This window comes from Ranitomeya imitator, chromosome 1, assembly GCF_032444005.1.
Source record: "Ranitomeya imitator isolate aRanImi1 chromosome 1, aRanImi1.pri, whole genome shotgun sequence".
Taxonomy (NCBI): domain Eukaryota; kingdom Metazoa; phylum Chordata; class Amphibia; order Anura; family Dendrobatidae; genus Ranitomeya; species Ranitomeya imitator.
This window is the reverse complement of record NC_091282.1, coordinates 605,970,249-605,981,902: the sequence shown is the minus strand read 5'-3', so window position 1 is coordinate 605,981,902 and position 11,654 is coordinate 605,970,249. Positions and strand designations below refer to the sequence as shown.

Genomic DNA, 11,654 nt, shown 5'->3' with positions numbered 1-11,654 from the left:
TTCACAATTCGGGGTGTTATGGTCACATTTCGGGGTGCTCTGGTCACATTTCAGGGCGCTATGGTCACATTTCAGGGCATTCTGGACACATTTCGGAACGCTCTGGTCACATTTAGGGGTGTCTGGTCACATTTCAGGTGCTCTGATCACATTTCGGGGCGCTTTGGTAACATTTCGGGTGCTCTGATCACATTTCGGGTGCTATGGTCACATTCTGGTCATATTTCTGGGCACTTTGGTCACATTTCGGGGCGCTTTGGTCACATTTGGGGGAGCTCTGGTCACATCGCAGGGCGCTATGATCACATTTCGGGGCATTCTGGACACATTTCGGAACACTTGTTACATTTTGAGGTGTCTGGTCACATTTCGGGGAGTCTGCTCACATTTCAGGGTGCTCGGGTCAGATTTAGGGGCGCTGTGGTCACATTTTGGGCAATATGGTCACATTTCTGGCTTCTGGTTACATTTCGGGTCACCTTGGTCACATGTCGGGGTGCTTTGTTCACAATTCAGGGCGTTCTGGTCACATTTACGGGCATCTGGTCACATTTGTGGTCATATTTCCGTCCGCTTTGGTCACATTTTGGGACACCCGAGACACATTTACAGGCGCTTTGGTCACATTTCAGGGCACTCTGGTCATATTTTGGGGCGTTCTGATCACATTTTGTGGGATGTGGTCACATTTCATGACTCTGATCATATTTCAGGGCGCTCTGTTCACATTTTGGGCATCTGGTCACACTTCAGGGCGCTCTGATCACATTTTGTGGGATGTGGTCACATTTCATGACACTGATCACATTTCAGGGCGCTCTGTTCACATTTTGGGCATCTGTTCACATTTACAGGCACTTTGGTAACATTTTGGGGCACTCTGGTCATATTTCTGGGCACTTAGGTCACATTTCGGGACGCTTTGGTCACATTTTGGGCGCTATGGTCACATTGCGGGCATCTGGTCATATTTCTGGGCACTTTGGTCACATTTCGGGGTGCTTTGGTCACATTTCGGGTGCTATGGTCACATTGCGGGCATCTGGTTATATTTCTGGGCACTTTGGTCACATTTTGGGGTGTCTGGTCACATTTCGGGTGCTCTAGTCACATTTTGGGGCGCTCTGATCACATTTTGGGTGCTCTGATCACATTCTGGGCATCTGGTCATATCTCTGGGCATCTGGTCACATTTCGGGGCGGTTTGGTCACATTTCGGGGAGCTATGGTCACATCTCAGGGCGCTATGGCTACGTTCACATTTGCGTTGTTGTGTGTTGCGTCGGCGACGCAACGCACAACGCATGCAAAACGCATGCAAAAACGCATGGTTTTGTGACGCATGCGTCCATTTTTGGCTTGCTTTTGGACGCAAAAAAATGCAACTTGCTGCGTCCTCTGCGCCCTGACACTTGCGCCAAAAATGACGCATGCGTCACAAAACGCAAGACAACGCATGTCCATGCGTCCCCATGTTAAATATAGGAGCGCATGATGCATGCGTCGCCGCGGCTGCGCCCGACGCAACGCTAATGTGAACGTAGCCTATGATCACATTTCGGGGCATTCTGGACACATTTCTGAACACTCTGGTCACATGTTGGGGTGTGTGGTCACATTTCTAGGCACTTTGGTCACATTTCGGGGAGCTCTGGTCACATTTCAGGGTGCCATGGTCACATTTTGGGGCGTTGTGAACACATTTTGGGACGTTGTGGACACATTTCGGGAGCTATGGTCACATTCTGGGCATCTGGTCACATTTCGGGGCACCTTGGTCACATTTCGGGGCGCTTTGGTCACATTTCGGGGAGCTATGGTCACATTTCGGGGAGCTATGGTCACATTTTGGGCATCTGTTCACATTTCGGGGCACTCTGGTCACATTTACAGGCACTTTGGTAACATTTTGGGGCACTCTGGTCATATTTCTGGGTACTTAGGTCACATTTCGGGCGCTATGGTCACATTGCGGGCATCTGGTCATATTTCTGGGCACTTTGGTCACATTTCGGGGTGCTTTGGTCACATTTCGGGTGCTATGGTCACATTGCGGGCATCTGGTCATATTTCTGGGCACTTTGGTCACATTTTGGGGTGTCTGGTCACATTTCGGGTGCTCTAGTCACATTTCGGGGCGCTCTGGTCACATTTTGGGTGCTCTGATCACATTCTGGGCATCTGGTCATATCTCTGGGCATCTGGTGACATTTCGTGGCAGTTTGGTCACATTTCGGAGAGCTCTTATCACATCTCAGGGCGCTATGGCTACGTTCACATTTGCGTTGTTGTGTGTTGCGTCGGCGACGCAACGCACAACGCATGCAAAAACGCATGGTTTTGTGACGCATGCGTCCATTTTTGGCTTGCTTTTGGAAGCAAAAAAATGCAACTTGCTGCGTCCTCTGCGCCCTGACACTTGCGCCAAAAATGACGCATGCGTCACAAAAAACGCAAGACAACGCATGTCCATGCATCCCCATGTCAAATATAAGGGCGCATGATGCATGCGTCGCCGCGGCTGCGCCCAACGCAACGCTAATGTGGACGTAGCCTATGATCACATTTCGGGGCATTCTGGACACATTTCTGAACACTCTGGTCACATGTTGGGGTGTGTGGTCACATTTCTGGACACTTTGGTCACATTTCGGGGAGCTCTGGTCACATTTCAGGGTGCCATGGTCACATTTTGGGGTGTTGTGGACACATTTTGGGACGCTCTGGTCACATTTTGGGGTGTCTGGTCACATTTCGGGGAGCTCTGATCACATTTCGGGGCGCTCTGGTTACATTTCGGGGAGCAATATTCACATTTCGGGGCGCTCTGGTCACATTTCGGGGCGCTCTGGTCACATTTACGGGAGCTCTGGTCACATTTACGGGAGCTCTGGTTACATTTACGGCCGCTTTGGTCACATTTCGGGACGCTCTGGCCACATTTCGGGGCGTTGTGGACACATTTCTGGATGCTCTGCTCACATTTTGGGGAGCTCTGATCACATTTCGGGGCGCTCTGGTCACATTTTGGGGGGATATCTGGTCACATTTACGGGAGCTCTGGTCACATTTACGGCCGCTTTGTTCACATTTCGGGACGCTCTGGCCACATTTACGGGCGCTTTGGTCACATTTCAGGCATCTGGTCACATTTCGGGGCACTCTGTTCACATTTACAGGCACTTTGGTAACATTTTGGGGCACTCTGGTCATATTTCGGGGCACTTTGGTCACATTTCGGGACGCTATGGTCACATTGCGGGCATCTGGTTATATTTCTGGGCACTTTGGTCACATTTCGGGGTGCTTTGGTCACATTTCGGGTGCTATGGTCACATTGCGGGCATCTGGTCATATTTCTGGGCACTTTGGTCACATTTTGGGGTGTCTGGTCACATTTCGGATGCTCTGGTCACATTTTGGGGCACTGGTCACATTTTGGGTGCTCTGATCACATTCTGGGCATCTGGTCATATCTCTGGGCATCTGGTCACATTTCGGGGCGGTTTGGTCACATCTCGGGGAGCTCTGGTCACATCTCAGGGCGCTATGATCACATTTCGGGGCATTCTGGACACATTTCGGAACACTCTGGTCACATGTTGGGGTGTGTGGTCACATTTCAGGGAACTCTGGTCACATCTCAGGGAGCTCTGGTCACATTTCAGGGCACCATGGTCACATTTTGGGGCGTTGTGGACACATTTTGGGACGCTCTGATCACATTTCGGGACACTATGGTCACATTTCGGGAGCTATGGTCACATTCTAGGCATCTGGTCATATTTCGGGGCGCTTTGGTCACATTTCGGGGCGCTTTGGTCACATTTCGGGGAGCTATGGTCACATTTCAAGGCATTCTGGACACATTTCGGCACGCTCTGGTCACATTTTGGGGTGTCTGGTCACATTTTGGGGAGCTCTGATCACATTTCGGGGCGCTCTGGTTACATTTCGGGGAGCAATAGTCACATTTCGGGGCGCTCTGGTCACATTTCGGGGCGCTCTGGTCACATTTACGGGAGCTCTGGTCACATTTACGGGAGCTCTGGTTACATTTATGGCCGCTTTGGTCACATTTCGGGACGCTCTGGCCACATTTCGGGATGCTCTGGCCACATTTCGGGGCGTTGTGGACACATTTCTGGATGCTCTGCTCACATTTTGGGGAGCTCTGATCACATTTCAGGGCGCTCTGGTCACATTTTGGGGCGCTCTGGTCACATTTACGGGAGCTCTGGTCACATTTACGGCCGCTTTGTTCACATTTCGGGACGCTCTGGCCACATTTACGGGCGCTTTGGTCACATTTCAGGCATCTGGTCACATTTCAGGGCACTCTGGTCACATTTTGGGCACCTGTTCACATTTCGGGGCACTCTGGTCACATTTACAGGCACTTTGGTAACATTTTGGGGCACTCTGGTCATATTTCTGGGCACTTTGGTCACATTTCGGGACGCTATGGTCACATTGCGGGCATCTGGTCATATTTCTGGGCACTTTAGTCACATTTCAGGGTGCTGGGGTCACAATTCAGGGCGTCTGCCCACACTTCGGGGTGCTCTGGTCACATTTGGGGGCGCTCTGGTCACATTTCGGGCATCTGGTAGTATTTCTGGGCGCTCTGTTCACATTTTGGGGCGCTTTGGTCATATTTCCGGCCGCTCTGATCACATTTCAGGGCACTCTGGTCACATTTCGGGGAGCTCTGGTCACATTTCAGGGAGCTATGGTCACATTTTGTGGGATGTGGTCACATTTCAGGGCGCTCTGTTCACATTTTGGGCATCTGGTCACATTTCAGGGCGCTCTGTTCACATTATCGGCATCTGTTCACATTTCGGGGCACTCTGGTCACATTTACAGGCACTTTGGTAACATTTTGGGGCACTCTGGTCATATTTCTGGGCACTTTGGCCACATTTCGGGACACTTTGGTCACATTTCGGGCACTATGGTCACATTTCGGGCATCTGGTCATATCTCTGGGCACTTTGGTCACATTGCGGGCATCTGGTCCTATTTCTGGGCACTTTGGTCACATTTTGGGGTGTCTGGTCACATTTCGGGGCACTCTTGTCACATTCCGGGGAGTTCTGGTCACAATTCGGGGCGCTCTGATCACATTTTGTGGGATGTGGTCACATTTCATTGCACTCTGGTCACATTTCAGGGCGCTCTGCTCACATTTTGGGCATCTGGTCACATTTCAGGGCGCTCTGTTCACATTTTGGGCATCTGTTCACATTTCGGGGCACTCTGGTCACATTTACAGGCACTTTGGTAACATTTTTGGGCACTCTGGTAATATTTCTGGGCACTTTGGTCATATTTCGGGCGCTATGGTCACATTGCGGGCATCTGGTCATATTTCTGGGCACTTTGGTCACATTTCGGGGTGCTTTGGTTACATTTCGGGTGCTATAGTCACATTGCGAGCATCTGGTCATATTTCTGGGCACTTTGGTCACATTTTGGGGTGTCTGGTAACATTTTGGGGCACTCTGGTCATATTTCTGGGCACTTAGGTCACATTTCGGGACGCTATGGTCACATTGCGGGCATCTGGTCATATTTCTGGGCACTTTGGTCACATTTCGGGGTGCTTTGGTCACATTTCGGGTGCTATGGTCACATTGCGGGCATCTGGTCATATTTCTGGGCACTTTGGTCACATTTTGGGGTGTCTGGTCACATTTTGGATGCTCTGGTCACATTTTGGGGCACTGGTCACATTTTGGGTGCTCTGATCACATTCTGGGCATCTGGTCATATCTCTGGGCATCTGGTCACATTTCGGGGCGGTTTGGTCACATCTCGGGGAGCTCTGGTCACATCTCAGGGCGCAATGATCACATTTCGGGGCATTCTGGACACATTTCGGAACACTCTGGTCACATGTTGGGGTGTGTGGTCACATTTCTGGGCACTTTGGTCACATTTCAGGGAACTCTGGTCACATTTCAGGGCACCATGGTCACATTTTGGGGCATTGTGGACACATTTTGGGACGCTCTGATCACATTTCGGGACACTATGGTCACATTTCGGGAGCTATGGTCACATTCTAGGCATCTGGTCATATTTCGGGGCGCTTTGGTGACATTTCGGGGCGCTTTGGTCACATTTTGGGGAGCTATGGTCACATTTCAAGGCATTTTGGACACATTTCGGCACGCTCTGGTCACATTTTGGGGTGTCTGGTCACATTTCGGGGAGCTCTGATCACATTTTGGGGCACTCTGGTTACATTTCGGGGAGCTATAGTCACATTTCGGGGCGCTCTGGTCACATTTATCGGAGCTCTGGTCACATTTTCGGCCGCTTTGGTCACATTTCGGGACGCTCTGGCCATATTTCAGGGTGCTGTGGTCACATTTTGGGGCGTTGTGGACACATTTCTGGATGCTCTGCTCACATTTCGGGGAGCTCTGATCACATTTCAGGGCGCTCTGGTCACATTTTGGGGTGCTCTGGTCACATTTACGGCCGCTTTGTTCACATTTTGGGACGCTCTGGCCACATTTACGGGCGCTTTGGTCACATTTCAGGCATCTGGTCACATTTCAGGGCACTCTGGTCACATTTCAGTGAGCTCTGGTCACATTTTGGGGCGCTCTGATCACATTTTGTGGGATGTGTTCACATTTCATGGCACTCTGATAACATTTAAAGGCGCTCTGTTCACATTTTGGGACTCTGGTCACATGTCGGGCGCTGTGGTCACATTTCTGGGAGCTCTGATCAACTTTTGGGGCGTGTGGTGACATTTCAGGGCGCCCTGGTCACATTTCAGAGCATGTGGTCACATTTCAGGGTGCTGGGGTCACAATTCAGGGCGTCTGCTCACACTTCGGGGTGCTCTGGTCACATTTGGGGGCGCTCTGGTCACATTTCGGGCATCTGGTAGTATTTCTGGGCGCTCTGTTCACATTTTGGGGCGCTTTGGTCATATTTCCGGCCGCTCTGATCACATTTCAGGGCACTCTGGTCACATTTCGGGGAGCTCTGGTCACATTTCAGGGAGCTATGGTCACATTCTGTGGGATGTGGTCACATTTCAGGGCGCTCTGTTCACATTTTGGGCATCTGGTCACATTTCAGGGTGCTCTGTTCACATTATCGGCATCTGTTCACATTTCGGGGCACTCTGGTCACATTTACAGGCACTTTGGTAACATTTTGGGGCACTCTGGTCATATTTCTGGGCACTTTGGTCACATTTCGGGACACTTTGGTCACATTTCGGGCACTATGGTCACATTTCGGGCATCTGGTCATATTTCTGGGCACTTTGGTCACATTTCGGAAGCTATGGTCACATTGCGGGCATCTGGTCCTATTTCTGGGCACTTTGGTCACATTTTGGGGTGTCTGGTCACATTTCGGGGCACTCTTGTCACATTCCGGGGAGTTCTGGTCACAATTCGGGGCGCTCTGATCACATTCTGTGGGATGTGGTCACATTTCAGGGCGCTCTGCTCACATTTTGGGCATCTGGTCACATTTCAGGGCGCTCTGTTCACATTTTGGGCATCTGTTCACATTTCGGGGCACTCTGGTCACATTTACAGGCACTTTGGTAACATTTTGGGGCACTCTGGTAATATTTCTGGGCACTTTGGTCACATTTCGGGACGCTTTGGTCACATTTCGGGCGCTATGGTCACATTGCGGGCATCTGGTCATATTTCTGGGCACTTTGGTCACATTTCGGGGTGCTTTGGTCACATTTCGGGTGCTATAGTCACATTGCGAGCATCTGGTCATATTTCTGGGCACTTTGGTCACATTTTGGGGTGTCTGGTAACATTTTGGGGCACTCTGGTCATATTTCTGGGCACTTTGGTCACATTTCGGGACGCTATGGTCACATTGCAGGCATCTGGTCATATTTCTGGGCACTTTGGTCACATTTCGGGGTGCTTTGGTCACATTTCGGGTGCTATGGTCACATTGCGGGCATCTGGTCATATTTCTGGGCACTTTGGTCACATTTTGGGGTGTCTGGTCACATTTCGGATGCTCTGGTCACATTTTGGGGCACTGGTTACATTTTGGGTGCTCTGATCACATTCTGGGCATCTGGTCATATCTCTGGGCATCTGGTCACATTTCGGGGCGGTTTGGTCACATCTCGGGGAGCTCTGGTCACATCTCAGGGCGCAATGATCACATTTCGGGGCATTCTGGACACATTTCGGAACACTCTGGTCACATGTTGGGGTGTGTGGTCACATTTCTGGGCACTTTGGTCACATTTCAGAGAACTCTGGTCACATCTCAGGGAGCTCTGGTCACATTTCAGGGCACCATGGTCACATTTTGGGGCGTTGTGGACACATTTTGGGACGCTCTGATCACATTTCGGGACACTATGGTCACATTTCGGGAGCTATGGTCACATTCTAGGCATCTGGTCATATTTCGGGGCGCTTTGGTCACATTTCGGGGCACTTTGGTCACATTTCGGGGAGCTATGGTCACATTTCAAGGCATTCTGGACACATTTCGGCACGCTCTGGTCACATTTTGGGGTGTCTGGTCACATTTCGGGGAGCTCTGATCACATTTTGGGGCACTCTGGTTACATTTCGGGGAGCTATAGTCACATTTCGGGGCGCTCTGGTCACATTTATCGGAGCTCTGGTCACATTTTCGGCCGCTTTGGTCACATTTCGGGACGCTCTGGCCATATTTCAGGGCGCTATGGTCACATTTTGGGGCGTTGTGGACACATTTCTGGATGCTCTGCTCACATTTCAGGGAGCTCTGATCACATTTCAGGGCGCTCTGGTCACATTTTGGGGTGCTCTGGTCACATTTACGGCCGCTTTGTTCACATTTTGGGACGCTCTGGCCACATTTACGGGCGCTTTGGTCACATTTCAGGCATCTGGTCACATTTCAGGGCACTCTGGTCACATTTCAGTGAGCTCTGGTCACATTTTGGGGCGCTCTGATCACATTTTGTGGGATGTGTTCACATTTCATGGCACTCTGATAACATTTAAAGGCGCTCTGTTCACATTTTGGGACTCTGGTCACATTTCGGGCGCTGTGGTCACATTTCTGGGAGCTCTGATCAACTTTTGGGGCGTGTGGTGACATTTCAGGGCGCCCTGGTCACAATTCAGAGCATGTGGTCACATTTCAGGGTGCTGGGGTCACAATTCAGGGCGTCTGCCCACACTTCGGGGTGCTCTGGTCACATTTGGGGGCGCTCTGGTCACATTTCGGGCATCTGGTAGTATTTCTGGGCGCTCTGTTCACATTTTGGGGCGCTTTGGTCATATTTCCGGCTGCTCTGATCACATTTCAGGGCACTCTGGTCACATTTCGGGGAGCTCTGGTCACATTTCAGGGAGCTATGGTCACATTTTGTGGGATGTGGTCACATTTCAGGGCGCTCTGTTCACATTTTGGGCATCTGGTCACATTTCAGGGCGCTCTGTTCACATTTTCGGCATCTGTTCACATTTCGGGGCACTCTGGTCACATTTACAGGCACTTTGGTAACATTTTGGGGCACTCTGGTCATATTTCTGGGCACTTTGGTCACATTTCGGGACACTTTGGTCACATTTCGGGCACTATGGTCACATTTCGGGCATCTGGTCATATTTCTGGGCACTTTGGTCACATTTCGGAAGCTATGGTCACATTGCGGGCATCTGGTCCTATTTCTGGGCACTTTGGTCACATTTTGGGGTGTCTGGTCACATTTCGGGGCACTCTTGTCACATTCTGGGGAGTTCTGGTCACAATTCGGGGCACTCTGATCACATTTTGTGGGATGTGGTCACATTTCATTGCACTCTGGTCACATTTCAGGGCGCTCTGCTCACATTTTGGGCATCTGGTCACATTTCAGGGCGCTCTGTTCACATTTTGGGCATCTGTTCACATTTCGGGGCACTCTGGTCACATTTACAGGCACTTTGGTAACATTTTGGGGCACTCTGGTCACATTTTGGGTGCTCTGATCACATTCTGGGCATCTGGTCATATCTCTGGGCATCTGGTCACATTTCGGGGCGGTTTGGTCACATTTCGGGGAGCTCTGGTCACATCTCAGGGAGCTCTGGTCACATTTCTGAGCACTTTGGTCACATTTCGGGGTGCTCTGGTTACATTTCGGGGAGCTCTGGTCACATTTCAGGGCGCCATGGTCACAATTTGGGGCGTTGTGGACACATTTTGGGACGATCTGATCACATTTCGGGACGCTATGGTCACATTCTAGGCATCTGGTCATATTTCGGGACGCTTTGGTCACATTTCGGGGCGCTTTGGTCAAATTTCGGGGAGCAATGGTCACATTTCAAGGCATTCTGGACACATTTTGGCATGCTCTGGTCACATTTTGGGGTGTCTGGTCACATTTCGGGGAGCTCTGATCACATTTTGGGGCGCTCTGGTTACATTTCGGGGAGCTATAGTCACATTTCGGGGCGCTCTGGTCACATTTACAGGAGCTCTGGTCACATTTACGGCCGCTTTGGTCACATTTCGGGACGCTCTGGCCACATTTCAGGGCGCTATGGTCACATTTTGGGGCGTTGTGGACACATTTCTGGATGCTCTGCTCACATTTCGGGGAGCTCTGATCACATTTCAGGGCGCTTTGGTCACATTTACGGGAGCTCTGGTCACATTTACGGCCGATTTGTTCACATTTCGGGACGCTCTGGCCACATTTCAGTGAGCTCTGGTCACATTTCGGGGTGCTCTGATCACATTTTGTGGGATGTGTTCACATTTCATGGCACTCTGATCACATTTAAAGGCTCTCTGTTCACATTTTGGGACTCTGGTCACATTTCGGGCGCTGTGGTTACATTTCTGGGAGCTCTGATCAACTTTTGGGGCGTGTGGTGACATTTCAGGGCGCCCTGGTCACATTTCAGAGCATGTGGTCACATTTCAGGGTGCTGGGGTCACAATTCAGGGCGTCTGCTCACATTTCGAGGTGCACTGGTCACATTTGGGGGAGCTCTGGTCACATTTCGGGCATCTGGTAGTATTTCTGGGCGCTCTGTTCACATTTTGGGGCGCTCTGGTCACATTTCAGTGAGCTCTGGTCACATTTCGGGGCGCTCTGATCACATTTTGTGGGATGTGTTCACATTTCATGGCACTCTGATCACATTTAACCCCTTAGCGACCGCCGATACGCCTTTTAACGGCGGCCGCTAAGGGTACTTAAACCACAGCGCCGTTAATTAACGGCGCTGTGGAAAAAGTGAATAGCGCCCCCCAGAGGCCGATTTTCTCTGGGGTCTCGGCTGCCAGGGGTAGCCAAGACCCCAGAGAACATGATTCGGGGGGTTTTTAACCCACCCCGCATTTGCGATCGCCGGTAATTAACCGTTTACCAGCGATCGAAAAAAAAACAAAAAACAAAAAAAACGCGATCTCTTTTTAATTTCTCTGTCCTCCGATGTGATCGCACATCGGAGGACAGAGAAAAGGGGTCCCAGGTGGCCCCCCAATACTCGCCTAGCTCCCCCGATGCTCCTCGTGTCTCCCGGTGGGCGCCGCCATCTTCAAAATGGCGGGCGCATGCGCAGTGCGCCCGCCGGCTGGCCCCGCGAGAATCTTTGGGGTCTCGGCTGCCGGGGGTAGCCGAGACCCCAAAGAGCATGATC

The 11,654-nt window shown here is 51.0% G+C and overlaps 1 protein-coding gene across 1 annotated transcript; it reads right to left on the bottom strand.

Annotated features, from left to right (window-relative positions):
• Nucleotides 1–6,152: 6,152 nt before the first annotated feature.
• LOC138678629 (zinc finger protein 675-like) lies at nt 6,153–10,261 on the bottom strand. Its single transcript, XM_069767739.1, has 5 exons — nt 9,852–10,261; nt 9,237–9,371; nt 8,522–8,899; nt 6,896–7,030; nt 6,153–6,558 (listed from the first exon to the last, which is right to left on the bottom strand). Exons 1-5 carry the CDS (start codon nt 10,259–10,261, stop codon nt 6,153–6,155), a joined length of 1,464 nt encoding a protein of 487 aa, XP_069623840.1.
• Between the last annotated feature and the right edge of the window lie 1,393 nt (nt 10,262–11,654).

Excerpts from the sequence above, each read along its gene's own strand:
- LOC138678629 (XM_069767739.1), bottom strand. The coding sequence starts at position 10,261 with ATGACCAGATGCCTAGAATGTGACCATAGCGTCCCGAAATGTGATCAG. Across the intron at positions 8,900-9,236 it reads TACTACCAGATGCCCGAAAT|ATGCCTGAAATGTGACCAAA; the intron begins GTGACCAGAGCG and ends AAATGTGACCAG. Across the intron at positions 7,031-8,521 it reads CCCCAAAATGTGACCAGAGC|CTCCCTGAAATGTGACCAGA; the intron begins GTGCCGAAATGT and ends ATGTGACCATAG.